The 21,607-nt window shown below is 38.8% G+C and overlaps 1 protein-coding gene and 1 non-coding gene across 5 annotated transcripts in view; one reads left to right on the top strand and one right to left on the bottom strand.

The window, feature by feature from the left end:
* FIG4 (FIG4 phosphoinositide 5-phosphatase) overlaps nt 1–21,607 on the top strand; it is a 169,676-nt gene that overhangs the window by 55,615 nt on the left and 92,454 nt on the right. For all 4 annotated transcript variants that reach the window (XM_055535228.1, XM_055535229.1, XM_055535227.1 and 1 more), the window contains exons 5-10: nt 1,151–1,201; nt 6,411–6,559; nt 9,771–9,899; nt 12,343–12,443; nt 15,772–15,934; nt 16,361–16,458. In XM_055535228.1, coding sequence (XP_055391203.1) covers nt 1,151–1,201; nt 6,411–6,559; nt 9,771–9,899; nt 12,343–12,443; nt 15,772–15,934; nt 16,361–16,458 — 691 coding nt within the window. The remainder of the gene's footprint in view (nt 1–1,150; nt 1,202–6,410; nt 6,560–9,770; nt 9,900–12,342; nt 12,444–15,771; nt 15,935–16,360; nt 16,459–21,607) is intronic.
* Nucleotides 17,798–17,937, bottom strand: LOC129620284 (U4 spliceosomal RNA). Its single transcript, XR_008698474.1, has one exon. It is a non-coding gene; the product is annotated as a U4 spliceosomal RNA (small nuclear RNA).

Genomic DNA, 21,607 nt, shown 5'->3' with positions numbered 1-21,607 from the left:
TGCCGTGAAATACAGGAAGAGCCAGAGAGTCAGACTTTAGAATAAACATGACAGAGTGCAGCACTTGAATTTCTGTTGGATCCTGGGTTAAAATATGTGCACAATGTGTATACACACAGGCACAGAGCTGTAAAGGACCTTACTGGAATGGTTTTATATGAACTATATAGTAGGGAGTATTGGGTCAGTGTTAAATTTTGAGTGTATAGTGACATTGTGGTTATTTAGGAGATTGTCCTTGTTCATAATAGATACATAATATTAAGATATATAATATTTAGGACTGTCATCATGTCTGCTTCTTACTGTAAATGATTTAGAAAAATAAAATGTACTTGTGTATTTAAAGAGAGAGAATGTATGTATGTATAAGGAGAAATATTTAACAGTGAATTCAGGTGAAGGACATACTGCTATTCATTATACTATTTCCCCCCACCCCCAATTTTTCTATGCATTTGAAAGCTTCAAAAAGTTTTTTGGGGAAGTTATTGGAACCTTGGGCATATGGGGAAAGACTGTTAATAAATAATAAATTGATAGAGAAAATGCTAGAATTGGTTTGATATTATAAAGACTCAAAATGGAACAAAGTTAGGCATGTTTATGAATTTTTAGGGAAGATAGCAGCTTGGGTTTTAGTTACACGTTGTACCTTTATAGTGTTGTTCTAGAACATGAACCAGAATTTAAAGGTGAGGTGGTTTTCTTGCTTAAAACCTTCTTAGATCGTGGTTTTCTGGAACTTTGTGACACTATCTTTGATGTTTGGAAGTGGGGTAAAAAAATAATTTTGTTTCGGACAAGAGTAAGAGTTTACTAGATAAAGTTGAATTTTGTCTTATACTAACTGAAAAAAATTATATCTCATGTAGTTTACTGTCATTTTTTCCCAGTTTTATTGAGATAAAATTGACATATACCACTGTGCAAGTTTAAGGTTTCAGCATAATGATTTGACTTATGTATATTGTGAAATGATGACCACAGCAGGTGCCGTTAGCATCCACTGTCTCATAAAGACACAATAAAAAGAACATTTTATCCTGTGATGAGAACTTTTAGGATCTACTCTCTTAACTTTCATATATATCATAGCAGCGGTAACTGTAGTCATCATAGTGTTAACTATAGTAATCATTTTTTTAAGGTATCTACGAATATTCCAAAATGTGGACCTATCCAGCAATTTTTACTTTAGGTAAGTTTGAGCTTAGTTTTACTCCTGTCAGTCTCTTAAATGTTTATATTATTTCCTACAGGGTAAAAAGAGAATCAGAGGACACAGTAGTACTTTGATTATTCTTTTTTAAAAGAATAGCCAAATCTTTTCATCTGAAATAATATAAATACAAGTATTCCTCCTTTAAAAAATCTAATTTTTGAAATTTTTGAATGGATAAATTAAATGGTAATTATTCTTACTATGAAAAATAATCTTTTCATTGTGATTTTAAATAAATACTTTTATTTTTTTGAGTTTGAAGATATTTATACTTCTGAAGTTTTCAATATTATCATCTCTGAAATAGGAAAATTTAAAATTCCTGCATCCTTTATTCAAATGAGAGTGGCAATAATAATTTAAAATTATACACTGATCTTTTATTTTTTACAGAAGAGCAAATTAAAGATTGAAGAAATTAAATTACTTAACTCCTGTAGGACTGGCAAGAAGCACTCTATTAAAAATAATTATTGCCAGTTCTCAAATATACATTTTCATCTAGCACACCAAGTAGAAAATGTCAAAAGGTATTAAATCTAGAGATTAACACATAAACACACAGTTGTTGAATTAAGGGCCAAACTATAAAACATTAACAAAACAAATATTGAAAATCATGTCCATTTCTGCAAATTTTAAAAAATTTTTATTGGAGTCTAGTTGATCTACAATATTGTGTTGGTTTCTGCTGTAGAGCAGCATGAGTCAGCTGTATGGGGGAGGGGTATATGTATCTACTCTGTTTTTTTTAAGATTCTTTTCCCATATAGGCCATTACAGAGAATTGGTCACATATATAGAAAACAAACTTAATGTTGCTAAGGTTAAGTGAGGAGAGGAGTAAATTGGGAGATTGGAATTGACATACACACACTACTATATGTAAAATAGACAACTAATAAGGACTTACTGTATAGCACAGGGATCTCTACTCAATACACTGCAATGGCTTATTTTGTGATTTTGAATTACAAAAATTAAATCTGCATTGTCTATATACAGGGAAGTGGGAGGGGGATTCAGGGTTGGGGGGACACATGTATACCTGTGGTTGATTCATGTCAATGTATGGCAAGAAGCATCACAATATTGTAAAGTAATTATCCTCCAATTAAAATAAATAAAATTTTAAAAAGTTTGTATATAGATTTGTAACCGTTTCACAGTTTTCAGTTAACAGTCTAGTAAAAATTAGGTAAAAATAAACTCAAAATAGGGAGAGCTTTTGCTGTACCAACATATTGTTGTTGGCATTGTAAATTAACAATTTTCCTGGGGAGGAATGTAGCATCAAGTATGTATGAAAATATATCTGAAGAAAATAAATCAGGAGGGAAAATATTAGTCCCTGTTTGTAAAGGCACCAGCTTTACAGACAGCGTCTCTATCGTGGCCCAAACAAGCAAACCAACCAATGCAGGGACAACCCAAATATGGTGAATTGAAAAATAAGCAATAAATTATAGCAGAGCATCCTGGGAGAGTGTTATACCGTCACTGAAGTGACCAATATGTAGGCCAGGTATATAGCAAGTTATTGTGCTGCATGGAAAATTCTGTCACTTACAATGTCCAAGGTAAAATGTAGAACACAAAATCGCAATCAGTGGACTTGGGTCATAGGACTAAGAGGGCCCAGAGTGTTGTAGCTGTTGGCATTATGTACCGTTAGGGTGCTTTGCATTATTTTAAATTTATTTTTAAACTCTTAATATAGTTATCCATTTATTTATTTACTTATGAAATAAAAACATGTGTACTATGTAGAGTGGATTATGTCTTCATGATGTGAAACTGAAGAAAGTTAATTAATTTAGCAATAGTATAGTGAAGGGCTTCTAAAGAATAATTTTCACTTCCACGAATGTTTATTGAAAGTATATTTCCATTGTATTTGTCTCCATCATTTGCTTTTCAGCCATTATTGCTTAATTGTTTATAGTCTCTGAGGTACTGCTGAAGCTCAGAGGAGCTCAGCTGTTAGAAGTGATTTCTCCTTCACGGTTTTCAAGTTCATCTGCATTCTCATACTGAGTTCTTATCAAGTTATCCCATAAGTAAAAAATATGAGGTTAAAGACTTTAAAAAAGGTTATATTACATTAAGATTCAGCTAGGATAAATCAGTTATTTTAAATAGGAAAAGCCCAGTTTCTCATCTGTAAGTTAAAGTCGTACAATGTGATGACCTGATACATGGACGTATTGCAGAATGATTACCACAGTGTTAGTTAACACCTTCATCCCATCACACAGTTGTGATTTTGTGTGTGTGTACTGATAACACTTGATTTACTCCCTTAACACATTTCAAGCATATAATTCAGTATTGTTAATTACAGTTACCATGCTATACGTTAGATAACCAGATCTTATTTATCTTATGGCTAAGAGTTTGTACTCTTTGACCGATAGTTCTCCATTTCCCCCAGCCACTGGCAACTACCATTTTTTTTTAATATACCCTACATTTAATTTATCTGTTCCTTTGTTAATTTATTAATCTGTTCATTTGTGGTTGTTGCCACATCTGGGTATTTTGATTAATTCTGCAGTGAGCATGGGGGTGCAGATAGCTCTTTGAGATGGTGATCTTTTTTCTTTTGGATATAGAACAAGAAATGGGATTTCTGGATCAAATGGTAGTTCTGTTTTTAATTTTTTAGGAACTGCTATTTTATTTTTCATGCTGCACCATGAAAATGGCTGCACCAATTTATGTTCCCACCAGCAGTGCAAAGAGTTCTCTTTTCTCTACATCCTTGTCAACCCTGCCGTTTCTTGTTTTAATAATAGCCATTCTAATAGGTATGAAGTGCTATCTCATTGTTGTCTTGATTTGCATTTCCCAATGTGATGGTGAGCATCTTTTCATGCATTTACTGGCCATTTGTATGTCTTCTTTGGGGAAATGTCTATTCAAGTCGTTTGGCCATTTTAAAATTGGATCATTTGTTTGTTGTTGAGTTGTATGAGTTCCTTATGTATCTTGGCTGTCAACCCATTAACAGTTAGATGGTTTGTGAATATTTCCTCCCATTCAAAAAGTTGCCTTTTTATTTTGCTCACTCACTCTTTCTCTGTGCAAAGCTTTTTATTTTGATGTTTCATTTGTTTGTTTTTGCTTTTGTTGCTTGCACTTTTGGTGTCATGTCCAAAAATAATATTTGTGAAGACCAATGTCAAGGAGCTTTTCCCTGTGTTTTCTTTTATTAGTTTATAGTTTCAGGTCTTACATGTAAGTCTTTAATCCATTTTGAGTGAATTTTTGTGAGTGGTGTAAGACAGGGGTCCGGTTTCATTCTTCTGCAGGTGGTTGTCCAGTTTTCCTAACACATTTAGTGAAGAGACTATCCTTTCTCCATTTGTCTTTTGGAAAAGGGGTTGTCAGTTGCTCAGTCATGTCCAACTCTTTGAGACCCCATGGACTGTAGCCCGCCAGGCTACACTGTTCATGGAATTCTCCAGGCAAGAATACTGGAACAGGTGGCCATTCCCTTCTCCAGGGGATCTTTCCAACCCAGGGATCAAACCTGGGTCTCCTGCATTGAATTGCAGGTAGATTCTTTACTGTCTGAGCCACCAGGGAAGCCCATCCTTCCTCCATTCGTCTTTTTGGCTCCCTGGTCAAATATTAGTTGACTGTATCTGAGTGGTTTTATTTCAGGGCTCTCAATTCTGTTCCATTGGTCTAGGTGTCTTTTTTATCTTGGTAACATGCTGTTTTGATGCTGTAACTTTGTAATGAAGTTTGAAATCAGGAAGTTTGATGCCTCCAGCTTTGTTCTTCTTTCTTAAGAGTGCTTTGACTATTAGGAATCTTCTGTGGTTCCATACAAATTTTAGAATTGTTTTTTTCTATTCCTGTGGAAAATGTAACTGGAATTTTGATACAGATTGTATTGAATCTGTAGATGGCTTTGGGTAGTATGGTTATTTACACAGTATTAATTCTTCTGTTTCATGAACACTGGGTTTCTCTTGTGGCTCAGTTAGTAAAGAATCTGTCTGCAATGTGGGAGATCTAGGTTCTATCCCTGGATTGGGAAGATCCCCTGGAGAAGGGAAAGGCTACCCACTCTTGTATTCTGGCCTGGAGAATTCCATGGACTGTATAGTCCATGGGGTCACAAAGAGTTGGACATGACTGAGTGACTCTCACTCACTCCGTGAACACTGGATATCTTTCCATTTATTTGTGTCTTATTCGTTTATTTTATTCATGTCTTATAATTTTCAGTATACAGATCTTTTACCTCTTTGGTTAAATTTATTCCGAAGGTTTTTTATGCTCTTGTATATGGGATTGAGAAACCAGCTTCTTAATACAGTTTTTATCTCTCTGAGATCAGACGCTAATAAAATTAATGGCTCTATCAAGCAAATGTGGTACATTTAAAGTTAACAGATTAAATAAAAATCAATTTCAAATTATATTAATAAACTAAAGAAGAAATAATAATGTGTGAGAATCTCTGAAGTTGTAACCATTTTAAAGTATGACTATAATACTTTCAAATTTGTATAACTTAAGAAATTCTAGATACTGTCTGAAATTCTGTGCTAAAAATATATAGCTTAAGATACTTACAAAAGTTGATTTTGTGCAAATTTTATTTGCACAGACTTATAATTTTTTTAATGACATGCTTCTCAAACATGTTTCACTCTGGTGGCTTGTGTTATTCACTTATTCTTATTTTATTACTAAATAAATTATGGTGCCACCTTTAATAATTAATATAATTATTTTCATTCAGGTAAACTAGAGTACAGACCTTGTATAATACTATTAGAGTGGATATTATAGCATTTTTAATAGTCCATTCAGATACATATAAAAGTGTGACTTTGTTATACAAGACTATGAAGTTAGATTAATTTCAGTGTGAAGCACAAAGTGCATATGCAAATCAGTGAATGTAGGTTACTAACATTTTATTGTGTATTTCTAGTTATGCAAATGCCTAAGTCGTGTAATGATTTTTAAATTTCCAATTATATTCATGATTTACTATGTTTAAGGTGCTTATTTGAACAACATTGCTTCTGTTGTTGGTGCTAACTAATTCAGTTCATAATTAGGTGCTAACTAATTTAGTTCATAGGTTTTAATTCCTTCTGGGAGCCAAGAGTATGAAATGTTTTGCTTTTCTAATTCTTATTAAGCTTTCTCTTCTCAGTTACAGCTATGATTTGTCCCACTCACTTCAATATAATCTCACAGTCTTGCGAATGCCCCTGGAGATGTTAAAGTCAGAAACCACCCAGACTCGCCAGGAGAGTTTCGACATCTTTGAAGATGAAGGATTGATTACACAGGGTGGAAACGGTAGGTGGTTTTCAGCACATCCAATATATGTTAATGTGACATCTATGAAACAGCATCTCATTAAATTCAGTCACATTTCCTTCATATTTCTCCTTTCCTATTTACTCTTTGTCCTTTCATGAAGTTGCTTCAGATATATGAATTCATATAAACGAATTCATTATTATAGAGATTATGGTGGTGGTTTAGTCACTAAGTAGTGTCCGAATCTTGCGACCCCATGGACTGTAGCCTGCCAGGCTCCTCTGTCCATGGCATTCTCCAGGCAAGACATAGCTGAGTGGTTTGTCATTTCCTTCTCCAGGGGATCTTTCTGACCCAGGAATTGAACCTGGGTCTCCTGCATTACACACAGATTGTTTACTGCCTGAGCTGTGAGGAAAGTCCAGAGATCATGTATCACCAAATTGATTTCATTTGTGGGCAAGCCAGAAAATTGTATGCTGATGTTTTCTAGCAAAATTTCATGCACCTTTTATGGAATACATTCAACTTTAGTCTTTGGCTGGAGAATTTTCTTTTTAAATATTGAAGAATACACACCACCACCTATTTTTCTTCATAGAGACCAATTGTGTATGAGTTGAATTGTAGAAAAAAGTTACCCTGGGTTGCCTGTTGCAGCCTGGACATTTATGTATCATATCTCTAATCCTTATAAAAAACTACTCAGTAGGTGTAATGCTGCTCTCAAATAAATACAGGCTAAGTAGGAGGCCGAGACCTAGAGGTTAAGATCACAAGGCCAGTGTCCAGAGGAACCCTTGCAGAAGGTCAGAGGCTGTTCTGACATGATTGGTCTCAGCTTGACCCACCTGTCCCTCCCACACCCTGCTTCCGTCAGGACTGTTGTGAGGTTACTGTAGGACCTGTGTGTGACTGGTCTAGGGTGACCCTGGGGATCTGGGACTGACCAGCCACACAGCAGAATGGATATCTTTATCTCTAGATTTAGGGATTGGTCTAGCACTCTAAGGCCAGAGACATTGCCAGAGTGAATGTTGTGAAGGCATTGCTTCAAATGTGAGGTTAAGACAGTTCAGCTGAATTGGCCTTACTGTGGAAACAAAAAGTCAGTAGTGTCTTTGGGTCCCTTCCTCAGTGCCACTTCTGTGACAGCGATGAAGATGTGGGTGCAGAGGTCGAAGGTAAGTTCCAGAAGATTTGTCCTTGCAGGACACTCAGGAAGAGGCTGTGCTCTGTTAGCCTTTTGCCAGAAGTTCTGGTCCGCTCTACGAAGACTGAGACTTACTTCAACTGAATGCCATCTCTGTTCATTGCCTTTGACTCTTGTTCATTTATTAGATTGACTGTCACTTGAGCTAAAGCAAAACCCAGTGCACCCTCCCTACCCCAAAACATCTAGATCACAGAAATTTGCTGTGGTTCATCTGAATTGTAATCTGTGCCACTCGAGGCAGGTGGAGGGTAAGATAATGTGTACCTGAGTATTTGTCACATCATTTCTTCTAAATATTGTGCTTAGTGATAGAAAAGCTGAAAGCATTAGTAAGTATGTGGTGTGTGTCATCTCCTATGTGAATCTGAATATCTGTACTGAGATCTGAATTAAGACTCCAAAAGCTACCTAACTTTTTACCATCGCTCGAGCAGTTCTACTTGATAGATATGAATAAACTGTGTATTAGGTTTTTATGACTGCCGTAAGAAATTTCCACAAATTAAGTGACTTAAAACTATACACATTTATTATCCTACAGAAGTCAAAAGTCCAAAAGAGATCTTGGTGGGCTAGAGTTAGCGTGTTGGTAAGGCTGCATTTCTTTCTTGAGACCCTAAGGAAAAAGCCATTTCCTTGCCCTTTCCATCTTCAGAGCCAGCAATGGCTGGCCGAGGATTGCCCACATGACGTCACTCTGACACTCTCACTCCTGTTCCCCTCTTTCACGCACAATGCCCACGTGATTACAGTGGGCCCTCTTGGACAATTCAGAATAATCTGCCCATCTTAATTAGCAACCTTAATTCCATCTGCAGCTTTAATTTCTCCTTGCCACGTGACATAACTTACTCATGGGCTCTGGTGATTAGAACATAGATAGTTTTTCTGTGGGGAAGGGACGCATTATCCTCCTACTACACAAGGGGAAACTGATAGGAAAGAGAAACTGATAGGAAAGAGAAAGTGAGGGCAAAAGTTGTCTGTGTAGGTAGAAAAGGAAAATAATACATTTAAAAAAAAGTCTCTAATGTGTCAGGCAGCATGTTAGTAACTTTGCATATATTATATATTTTTTTAATCTGGATTATATCTCTGAGGTGAGTGGCATCATCATTTTACAGGTTAGAAAATTGAGGTTCTGAGATGTTACATAACTTGCCAAAGGTCACAGAGCTGGTAAGTGACAAAGACAGGACTCCTATCTATTATTCATACTCAATGTAATGTCCTTGAAGGGGCAGAGAAGGCTTACTTTTTATAAATAAAACCAAAGGGTATTTGTCAGAGTATATATAAACACTCTTAACATACATGTTTTGAGAAGAAAAATAGTATTGATTGTCTCTAAGCAGAACTGTTACAATCTTTTAAGCCATTACTTTTATACTTATTTCTTATTTTGTACTTTATATAAGTTTTGTAAAACGTACTGATATTTAGTAAATTTATCTGGATATCCTGAAATGATGCTTGATGAAATTAATTTTGTCATATCAAAAAAGCTTGATATAATAACTACCACTTATGGAATTATGAGTAAGACACGAGACTTGTTCTGAGCATTTCATGTGCATTATCAACTTGCCTTTACAACAATCACACGAAAGGGGCACGCAAGAGCAAACGGGGCACTGAAATAAGTGACCCTCTTGGTCACACCTGTCACCCTGCTGGTGAGGCAGAGCTCAGATGTGGACCCAGCACTGTGACACCAGAGCCATGCTCCTAGTCACTGCTCCTGATGTCTGTCATCCTCATTCATGTATTTGTATGTGTGTCCTTAATTTCCCAGTTGCTTGCTTTTCTCTAGGTTCAAAACTCTCATAGATCAGAAAAATGTGTTTTTTCTTTAACTTTGTACAGAATCAGCACAGTGTTCTGGGCAATGAGATGAGTTATATCCACTGAAAACAGCAGTGAGATTTATCAGACATTTTGAAATTAAAAAACAAAAGTTTAAGAGCTTAAAAATGAATTGAATGTCAACCAATTTCCTTATCTTCCTGATACCAACTCTTATTTTTTCAGGTGTATTTGGGATCTCTAGTGAGCCTTACATGAAGTACGTGTGGAACGGCGAACTTCTAGATATAATTAAAAATACTGTCCATCGTGACTGGCTGCTATACATTATTCATGGATTCTGTGGGCAGTCAAGTATCCTTTTTTAAAGCATTAAGATATTATTAAATTTATGCTATAACAATTTGTAGAAAGCTGTATATGAATTATACGATCATTACAATTATCTGTGCATCCTGCAGATAGATTACAATTATGCATTCTCTGTGGTTGAAGTACAAAGGAATGCAGATCTATTATGTCTACAGACAGGTAAATAACAAGGAAGAAAATGCTTTGGGCACAGAAAATGCTGTAGGTAGTAAGTGTCATTCTTACCTAAGAGCAGGAGCAGAATCGCTAACTGGAGGGGAGGATGGGGCCAGGCTCATAGGAAGAGTTGAACTTGGCTTGACTTGATCAAGAAGCAGGCCTCAGCAGTGAGACTGTGGGCTGGGGAAGCATCGTGAGTGTAGAGGTGGAAAAGTTTATGGGAGTGTACTTGTGGTTTGTGTATACAATGCCTGGGAGGTGCAATGGGGTGGGAAGGAGATGGGTTGGGGGGAGTCAGACTGCCAGTCACCAGATTACGTTGGTGGTCGGATGAAGGACTTTGGGTTTGGTGCTAGAATTTTTGAAAGTTTTTTTCAAGAGGGTAACATACAAATTAGTACTTAGGAAGCTTGGGTGGGTAACCATTTTCAAAGTGTGTTGGTCACTCCATTATGTCCCACTATTTGTGACCCTGTGGACTGTAACCCTCCAGGCTCCTCTGTCCATGGAATTCTCCAGGCAAGACTGGACTGGATTGCCATTTGCTCCTGCAGGGTATCTTCCCAACTCAGGGATCAAACCTGGGTCTTCTGCATTGCTGGTAGATTCTTTACCATCTGATCCACCTTAGACCAAGGGACATGCATTAGGACAAGATTGCAATGGTTCAGGCGTAACGTAATGAAGATCTGGATTGAGAAGAGTCATAATAGATTAAATAGATATAGATTGAGCTTGGTGTTAAGCTGGTAAATCAATCTTATAAATATCATTTGTTGTTTTATTTGATTTCTAGGTGTAGTGATTGTGTTCTTATGAGGCTTAAGAAGGCAATGTCTACTTTTTAGAAGTGGTGTTACGTTTTTTCCTGCCCCTTTTAGAGATCCTGAAGAACATTTGTGCGCCTAGCATGCTTTCTGGTTGACATTCTTCCTTGTGTCTTAGGTTTGTTAAAAACCTAGAGTGAACACTTCAAAGGAGTGGTTGTTTTGAGACCACTGAATGGGTGAATGTGATAAACCAATAATGTGCTTTCTTGCACCAGAACATTGACAGGAGTGGAGTCAGGGAGTCAAAGGGTAGAGTTGGAGAGGTTAGCCTTGGAGAGGACCTGTTTTGCTTCCTTTGTGGCAAGTGAGGGTGAGGAGAGGCTAGATGAAGATGCAGAGGACTTTTGGAATGAATTTGGTGAGATTTGCATGTCACACATAAAATGGCTCATTACCTTATACTCATTTTCAACCAGTGAGTGTTATTATCTGCTTGATCATTCGCCGAATAATGAGATTTGGCCCCAAATTACTATGTATTTTTCCAAAAGTAGAATTAAACTGGAAAAAACACACGGTTTCTACCACCTTCTAAAGAGAAGGTGCTACAGTTTCTAAGGGAAGTTTCTAAAAAGTAATTCTAAACTGTCTTTTATTTCTCAAGAGCTAACTCAGGCCTGGCATGTATTAAGTACAATAAATGGTTGTTTCTTTAAAGTAGTAAATAGCACCATAGATTATAATTTTAAAGCTCATTAGTTGAAATGATGAATCCAGTCTCCCAGTTAACAGGCATTTAATGAATTCTGGAATCTATATGATGGTAACAGTCATCGCTATTTATTGAACGTTTGCTACAAGCCAGGCGCACATTACCTAACCCAGTCTTCCCAACCACCTAATAAAATTGGTTACTTTTTTTTTTTTTTTTGCACTTACACCATTTTACAGAAGATGAAACTGAGGTTCGGAAAGTTAACTAAGGTGACAATATTAATTGAAACTTTATTTTGGTTAAACAGTTCCCAGTGTTCAGTTTTGCAGTTAGATGACAAATTTGGGTGCTCTCACAGTACTATGCTAACTCCGTTCCCTCAGAATTAGCTATTGCTTCATAATTTAAACACCCTGTTAATGGAGAGGTGCTTGCTTTGATTGGTATATGGTCTCTGAAGAACGAAGAAGGATTAGTTGTACCTTTTACATTCTTACCTGGCTGCAAGGAGGGACCACAGGTCTGCCCTTGACCAATAACCCTACATCCAGTTACCATTGCCTCTGAAATTCATGGAAACCACTCTTTAGTGAGGTTCAGTTTTGCCTTAATACCTGCATACTTCTTCGAAAGAGCAATTAGACCCAGTGCTGTTCCATTTCTTGGGTGGAGCTTTTTGGTGTTCTTTAACCTACTGAACAAAATATATTTAACATAGAATGATTCTCTTGGTTGGGTGTGATGGTCATGAGTGCTAAACAGCTTTAACTAGATTTCTAAGAGCTGTTGATCTATGGACGACCTGTGTATGTCACTTTAATAGCTAGAAGATCCAGTAAGTTCGCTGGGACCCGTTTTCTCAAAAGAGGTGCAAACTGTGAGGTAAGATTGCTGCTGGCAATTTAACTTTTTATTTCAGCTCTGGTGACAGATAAAGCAAAGCGGAATTTTGGAAAGTGGAATATCTCAGTTTGGGACATTATCAAGAGAATAATGAATTCTCTAGAGCCTCTGAAACTTGTGAGGAATATGACTAATGTATAGATGTTCTGAAAAATCAGCTATCTTAGCATTATGCAGTGCCTTAGGGAGTTATAAAATGTCTAATGTTTTGGAGGATGAGCCATTTCTGTAATAGATTTTAAAATGCAGTACATATTTAGTGGAGAGACTAAAATAGCAAAGCATCTCCACCCAAGGAATAAATGGAGGGGAGTGCTCTTTGGAAAAGCATCCTTGATGAGAAAATTGAGTAAAGCAAGGCCTGGAAACCCTTTACCCGCTTCCCTCTGCTTTAGTTTGGCTCAAGACAGACTCCTTCCGCTCATCCCTAGGAAAAAAACAACATATTCATCTGTTCTGCCTTTTGTCATGTAGCGTGCTTTGAGTGTTTCGTCTCTTTTTGCAACAGATAACTGGAGTCTTACACAGATGTGTGATCAAGTAGATAGACTGAGTGAGACATTGGGTTTTGATCCTGCCTTAATATAGCAACATTTGTTCTTAAAGTCATATCAACAATGAACATAGTTATAACTGTCGCTTTAAGAAAAAAAGATGTACCCATCTGAATGCAGAGTTCCAAAGAATAGCAAGGAGAAATAAGAAAGCCTTCATAAGTGAACAATGCAAAGAAATAGAGGAAAACAATAGAATGGGAAAAACTAGAGATCTCTTCAAGAAAATTAGAGATACAAAGGGAGCATTTCATGCAAAGATAGGCACAATAAAGGACAGAAACAGTAAGGACCTAACAGAAGCAGAAGACATTAAGAAGAGGTGGCAAGAATACACAGAAGAACTATACAAAAGAGGTCTTGCTGCTGCTGCTGCTGCTAAGTCACTTCAGTCGTGTCTGACTCTGTGTGACCCCACAGATGGCAGCCCACCAAGCTCTGCCATCCCTGGGATTCTCCAGGCAAGAACACTGGAGTGGGTTGCCATTTCCTTCTCCAATGCATGAAAGTGAAAAGTGAAAGTGAAGTCGCTCAGTAAGTGTCCGACTCTTCGTGACCCCATGGACTGCAGCCCACCAGGCTCCTCCATCCATGGGATTTTCCAGGCAAGAGTATTGGAGTGGGTTGTCATTCTCCAAAAGAGGTCTTAATGACCCAGAAAACCACAGTGGTGTGATCACTCACCTAGAGCCAGACATCTTAGAGTGTGAAGTCAAGTATGCCTTAAGAAGCATTACTATGAACAAAATTAGTGAAGGTGATGGAATTCTAGCTGAGCTATTTCAAATCCTGAAAGATGATGCTGTTAAAGTGCTGCACTCAATATGTCAGAAATTAGAAAAACTCAGCAGTGGCTCCAGGACTAAAAAAGATCAGTTTTCATCCCAATGCCAAAGAATGTTCAAACTGCTGTACAATTGCACTCATTTCACACGCTAGCAAAGTAATGCTCAAAATGCTCCAAGCAAGGCTTCAACAGTACATGAACTAAGAACTTCCAGATATTCAAGCTGGATTTAGAAAAGGCAGTGAAACCGGATATCAAATTGCCAACATCCTTTGGATCATAGAAAAAGCAAGAGAATTCCAGGAAAACATCTATTTTGGCTTCATTGACTATGCTCAAGCCTTGATGTGAATCACAATAAACTGTGGAAAATTGTTAAAGAGATGGGAATACCAGACCTCTTTACCTGCCTCCTATGGAACCTGTATTCAGGTCAAGAAGCAACAGTTAGAACTGGATATGGAACAATGGACTGATTCCAAATTGGGAAAGAAGTACATCAAAGCTGTATATTGTCACCCTGCTTATGTAACTTATATGCAGAGTTTATCATGCAAAATGCCGGGCTGGATGAAGCACAAGCTGAAATCAAGATTGTGGGAGAAATATCAATAACCACAGATATCAGATGACACCACCCTTATGGCAGAAAGCAAAGAGGAATTAAAGAGCCTCTTGATGAAAGTGAAAGAGGAGAGTGAAAAAGTTGGCTTAAAACTTAACAGTCAAAACACTAAGAGCATAGCATCTGGTCCCATCACTTCATGGCAAATAGATGGGAGAACAATGGAAACAGTGATAGACTTTATTTTCTTGGGTTCCAAAATCATTGCATATGGTGACTGCAGCCATCAAATTAAGAGATGCTTGCTCCTTGGAAGGAAAGCTATGACAAACCTAGATAGCGTGCTAAAAAGCAGAGATGTTATTTTGCCAAGAAAAGTCTGTATAGTCAAAGTTATGGTTTTTCCAGTAGTCATGTATGTATGTGATAGTTGGACTATAAAGAAAGCTGAGTGCTGAAGAATTGATGCTTTTGAACTGTGGTGTTGGAGAAAACTCTTGAGAGTCCCCTGGACTGCAAGGAGATCAAACCAGTCAATCCCAGAGGAAGTCAGTCCTGCATATTCATTGGAAGACTGATGCTGAAGCTGAAAACTCGAGTAGTTTGGCCACCTGATGCAAAGAAGTGACTCATTGGAAAAGACCCTGATGCTGGGAATGATTGAAGGCAGGAGGAGAAGGGGATGACAGAGGATGAGATGGTTGGATGACATCACCAACTCAAGGGACATGAGTTTGTGCAAGCTCCGGGAGCTGGTGATGGATAGGGAAGCCTGGCGAGCTGGAGTCCTTAGGGTCACAAAGAGTTGGACAGGACTGAGCAACTGGACAAGAACAGGGTTTTGCAGCTCTGTTATGTAGTTTTGGATATATCAAGGGTAATTAAACAGTCATGTTATTAATGCCTCTAAAATTATTCTTTGTTAAATCTTCATATACTTTATAAGTAAAGCTGTCTCAAGGTTTTTTTTGTTGTGTCCATCAGGCATTTTATTTGAATCTTACTTTTTGTCCTTTCATTCCTCCTTGGTCTTCAGAATTGAATTTTTATATTTCACTGGTCTTACTAATCTCCTGTAATATCTTGTAATTGTTTTCCTTTTCTCTCCTTCTCTGTTCTCTATTATCTGTATTATTAGCTATTTAATTTGATTTTTCCCTCGTCTGTTCTCTGCTATTTTTAATTGCCTTCCTTTATTGCATCTTAATGATTTTCCTTTTTTAATATGTGCATCAAATATTGATCAGCACTTACCTCTTTTAAAATATCCTAAGAATAGGTATTGGGGTGGGGTGCCATTGCCTAAGAATAGGAATTATATTTTCATTCTGTACTTGACATTTTTTTCCCTGAAAAAATTCTGAGAATATAAAACACCTGTAAATGCACCTTTCTTTCCAGGGTGATGTTGCAAATGAAGTGGAGACTGAACAAATGCTTTGCGACGCTTCTGTCATGTCTTTTACTGCAGGAAGTTATTCTTCTTACGTGCAAGTTAGGGGATCAGTTCCCTTATACTGGTCACAGGACATTTCAACTATGATGCCTAAGCCACCTATTACCTGTGAGTGGAACAGTCTTTTCAGTAGTAACTCTCCTTTACCCACATTAGAGAGTAAACTGCTGCCAACAGAAATTTCATAAAAGCATGGAGTTTTAGTTCTGAAAAGTAGATAATTTAGAATCAGGACTACTGGTATTTTTTATGCAACAACTTTATATACTTTTATTTTTAATTTTGGCCACTAGAAAATTATTTATATTTTAAAATATGTAAATATAATTAATTATATTCAGAAATGTAAGAATCATTCAAATTCAATAAATATATGAAGAATGATACGCTGAAGAGGAATTTGAGACATGAAACTACCAGAAGATCAATTGAGTTACATTTCTGTAACCATTATAAAGTGAAACAAGACCCTGTGCTGCTTTTATTCTTGCTGTATAATTTTCATTCTGGTACTTATTTGTTTTTTCCTCCCAGTGGATCAGGCAGATCCATTTGCCCACGTGGCTGCCCTTCACTTTGACCAGATGCTTCAGAGGTTTGGCTCGCCCATCATCGTCTTGAATTTAGTGAAGGTATGACATGCTTTCTGTTTGCTTATGAAATTCGATCACACTGGACAACATGAAGGGGCTTAACTAGCCTGCTTTAAAGGAGGAGAGGGTTGTGGGTTGATCATGCTGTGACGACTCACCGTGTCTGAACTGTCTGAACCTCTGTCCTTTGGCGTCAGAGTCCACGTGGCCTCTTCCCTGGGTAACTTCAGAGACTCTGTGGTGGGTTTTCTAGGAAAAAGAGAAATGAGCATGTCTGTCTTCTAATTTCCTGGGGTGAGCTAGGTATGGGTGAAATTCTGCCTCAGTTTCCAGGACATCTGGGAGAAGGACTCATGGAGATCAAACACTCACAGGCTAGCCTTGATAGAGTAACTTCCCTTGACAATCCAGAAGATCAGCTGGGCAAGATAATATGTGGTAATAGGATCTAAGGACTAGATTCAGAAATTGGGGTGCAGTTATGGCTCAGGAATCTGGTGGACAGCGTGGTGACCTGGTCTCATATTTCTGTGCTTCCATGTCAGAGAACACTGGTCAGCGTGTCTTGTGTATATGAGTAGGCAGCCAGGTCAAAGGCCTGGCATGGAGTATAGGAGACCAGGTAGGAAATTGTATCTGTGTCTATTGCAACCAAATGAAATGGAGGAATCTCATTCTGTGGCTAGGAAAACCCTGAGTATGAAAAGCAAGTGTTTTGTTTATTATGGCTATGGCAGTTGGCCAACACCTTCTAGTATCTGAGATTATTATGACAAGTTGGTTAATAAGTATTTGTTGTTGTTGTTCAGTCACTCGGTCATGTCTGACTCTTTGCGACCCCATGTACTGCAGCACACCAGGCTTCCCAGTCTTTCACTATCTCCCAGAGTTTGCTCAAACTCAGGTCCATTGTCAGTGATACCATCCAATCATCTGTCCTCTGTCACCCCCTTCTCTGTCTTCAGTCTTTCCCAGCATCAGGGTCTTGTCCAAAAGTCAGCTCTTCATATCAGGTGGCCAAAGTAGTGGAGCTTCAGCTTCAGTCCTTCCAATGAATATTCAGGACTGATTTCCTTTAGGATTGACTGGTTTGATCTCCTTGCTGTCCTAGGGACTCTCAAGAGTCTTCTTCAACACCACAGTTTAAAAGCATCAACTTTTCAGTGCTCAGCCTTCTTTATGGTCCAATTCTCACATCTGTACATGATTACTGGAAAAACCATAGCTTTGAGTATACAGACCTTTGTCAGCAAAGTAATGTCTCTGCTTTTTAATACACTCTCTAGGTTTGTCATAGCTTTTCTTCCAAGGAACAAGCATCTTTTAATTTTATGGCTGATGTCACTGTCTGCAGTCATTTTGGAGCCCCCAAAGATTAAGTCTGTCACTGTTTCAATTTTTTCCCCATTTATTTGCCAAGAAGTAATGGGACCAGATGCCATGATCTTAGCATTTAATTAGCAATAATTGCGCCTCGGATAAACCTCATTGGCTACGATACTGCCACTGCGCAAAGCTTGATCTTAGCGTTTAGACTGTTGAGTTTTAAGTCAGCTTTTTCACTCTCGTCTTTCACCTTCATCAAGAGGCTCTTTAGTTCTTCTTTACTTTCTGCCATTAGGGTGGTGTCTTTTGCATATCTGAGGTTGTTGATATTCTCCTGGCCATCTTGATTACAGCTTGAGCTTCATTCAGCTTGGCATTTCGCATGATGTATTTTGCATAGAAGTTAAATAAGCAGGATGACAATATACAGCCTTGATGTACTCCTTTCCTAGTTTGAAATTGGTTCTAACTGTTGCTTCTTAACCTACATACCGGTTTCTTAGGAGGCAGACAGAGTGGTGTGGTATTCCCATCTCTTTAATATTTTCCACAGTTTGTTGTGACCCACACAGTCAAAGGCTTTGGCATAGTCAATAAAGCAGAAGTAGATATTTTTCTGGAATTCCCTTATTTTTCCTGTGATCCAGCAGATGTTGGCAATTTGATCTCTGGTTCCAGTGCCTTTTCTAAATCCAGCTTGTACATTTGAAAGGTCTAGGTTCAGGTACTGTTGAAACCTAGCTTGAAGGATTTTGAGCATTACCTTGCTAACATGTGAAATGAGTACAATTGTGTGGTAATTTGAACATTCTTTGGCATTTTTCTTCTTTGGGTTTGGAATGAACCTTTTCCTGTCCTGTGGCCACTGCTGGATTTTCCAAATTTGTTGGCATATTGAGTGCAGCACTTTAACAGCATCATCTTTTAGGATTTGAAATAACTCAGCTGGAATTCCATCACCTCCACTAGCTTTGTTCATAGTAATGCTTCCTAAGGCCTGCTTGACTTTGCACTCCGGGATGTCTGGCTCTAGGTAAGTGATCACACCATCGTGGTTTTCTGGGTCATTAAGAATTTTTTTGTACAGCTCTCCTGTGTATTTTGTCATCTCTTCTTAATATCTTCTGCTTCTGTTTTATTCATAGTTTCTGTCCTTTATTGTGCCCATCTTTGCATAAAATGTTCCCTTGGTATCTCTAATTTTCTTGAAGAGATAGCTGGTCTTTCCTATTCTATTGTTTTCCTTTATTTGCATTATTCACTTAAGAAGACTCATATCTCTCCTTGCTATTCTTTGAAACTCTGCATTCAGATGGGTGTATCTTTCTTTTTCTCCTTTGCCTTTCGCTTCTCTTCTTTTCTCAGCTCTTTGTAAGGCCTCCTCAGACAACCATTTTGCCTTTTTGCATTTCTTTTTCTTGGTGATGGTTTTGGTCACCACCTCCTATACAATCTTATGTCCATAGTTCTGTCCATAGTTCTTTAGGCAGTCTATCAGATCTAATCCCTTGAATCTATTTGTCACTTCTACTGTAAGTGATTTGATTTAGGTCACACTTGAATGGCCTAGTGGTTTCCCCTACTTTCTTTAAGTCTGAATTTTGCAATAAGGAGCTCATGATCTGAGTCCTAGTCACTCCCAGTCTTGTTTTTGCTGACTGTATGACCTGGATAACCGAGATCATTAATTATAATAAGTATAATTCAATTTAATTAGAAGCCAAGGAATCCTATGTCCATTGAAGCCACCGTTTAACAGTTTTGAAGGTTTCCCTTGTGCCCAAGGCAATCATAAAAACAGTCCCTGTCTTCTCTGGGCTCACAGTCTAACAGGAGATGGTAAAGTGAGGCAGAGGTACCAGAACAGGGTTATGATTCTGGGGAGAGCTTATAGCAGGAGAGAAATCTTCCCTGAAGAAGTGATGAGTCAGTGTAACGCCTCTGAATGAAGAGGCCTTTACAAGGCCAAGAGGAAAGAGAGCAGCAAGCGCAAGGCCCTGGGAAAGGAGGGCATAACGTGCGTTTGAGGAAGAAAAAGCCTCTCTGACTGGGTCCCAGAGAAAGCAGGCAGGAGAGCCTGTTGTGAGAAGAGACTGAAGAGGTAGTTATGCCAGACTTGAAGAGCCTTGTAGGGTGTGTTAATGAGTCAGGTCTTATCTTGACTTTCCAAAACCATGGAAGGTTTTGTAGAGTTGAGAAGATGGTGATCAGATTTCTGTTTTGAGAAGATTATCCTGATCTCAATGTAGAGAACGAATGGATTGGTACAGACTAAAGTTGATATTGGAAGACTGTTATAGGCTGTTATAATTATCCAGAAAAGGGGTAACTGGCCACAGCTAGAGTGGCATGGCAGAGGTGGGGAGGAGTGCACACAGGCAGTAGAGCCAGTGATGAGCTGGGTCTGAGATGATGGAGAGGGAGGGGTGAGACTTGATCCCCAGGTTCCTGGCTCACTCAGGTGAATGGGTGGTGATGCCAGGCACTGAGCCAGGGAACACAGACTGTCTATGAGGGAAGGCGATGAGTGTGGTTTGAATGTGTTGAGGTTTGAGATGGATGGAGTCCTGTCAAAGGAGATGGTAAGTAGGTGGTTGCTGTATGAGATGGAAGCTCAGGAGAGAGGTCTGGGCTGAGATGTGATATTATGGCCCATCTGAGTCCTGGCGATATTTGAAGACATGGGTGTGGAGAGGATGCCCAACTGAGGGTACCGAGAGAGAAGAGTGGAGAGCCTCTGGTCTCGACTTGAGAACCTCCAGCTCCTGATGTCCAGGCAGAACAGGCTGAATCCATAAAGGAGTCAGAGGAAGGACAAATGGGAAAGTAGGAGGAAAACCAGGTGAGTGCTGTGCTCTGAGAGCTAAGAGAAGGCGTGTTTTGTGGTGAAGGAAGCAAGCAGTTGACCGTGGCAAAGGCTGCTGACGGGCCAGGTAAGATGAAAACGGAAAATATGCTCATTGATGTTCCCAGCACCAGGGCACTGAGTGACCTGGACTGAGCTGCAGGAGGACTTTTTCCCTCAGTTCAGTCGCTCAGTTGTGTCCGACTCTTTAACCTCATGGACTACAACACGCCAGGCTTCCCTGTCCATCACCAACTCCTGGAGCTCACTCATACTCATGTCCATCGAGTCGGTGATGCCATCCAACCATCTCATCCTCTGTCGTTTCCTTTGTCTGCCTTCAATCTTGCCCAGCATCAGGGTCTTTTCCAGTGAGTCAGTTCTTTGCATCAGGTGACCAAAGTATTGGAGCTTCAGCCTCAGCATCAGTCCTTCCAATGAATATTCAGGACTGATTTCCCTGAGGATGGACTGGTTGGATCCTCTTGGAAAAATGAAGCACCTAGTGAGAAATGTGGAAGAGTTGGTGTTTTCATCTGGTTGTTGTTTCTTGAAGAGATCATAATGATGTGTTTAAAAGTGTTTGGGAAGGAGCCGTTTGAGATCCTTAAGGAGAGGAGAGAATACAGGAAAGAGAAGGGATGATCAGGGGCATCATGTACTTGAGAGGAAAGGAAATCTGAAACCTGGAGGGAGGAGTTATTTTAATGGGAGGACAGAATCATAAGGGTACGTGTGTGTGTGTGTGTGTGTGTGTGTGTGTGTGTTGTATATGCATCCACATGCACTTACGTTCCCTTCTGATGGCTTTAACTTGTCCTTAAGGTCAGAGGGAAGGTTACCTGCTCAGAGCGGAAGTCTGAGGGTGGTGGAAGTTTCACAGCCTTCATATATGTGGGAAGGTGGGTTGACCAGAGACCTCCAGGCAATGCTAAGGGCAAATTCCAGGTTGGTGGGGGCAAATTCCAGGGTTTTTTAAGTCATGCTATTGCCTGACTTTTCCTGGCAGTGCTAGTA

The sequence above is a fragment of the Bubalus kerabau genome, chromosome 9 (genome assembly GCF_029407905.1).
Source record: "Bubalus kerabau isolate K-KA32 ecotype Philippines breed swamp buffalo chromosome 9, PCC_UOA_SB_1v2, whole genome shotgun sequence".
NCBI classification, from domain to species: Eukaryota; Metazoa; Chordata; class Mammalia; order Artiodactyla; family Bovidae; genus Bubalus; species Bubalus kerabau.
This window is presented reverse-complemented; position numbering and strand designations above follow the sequence as displayed.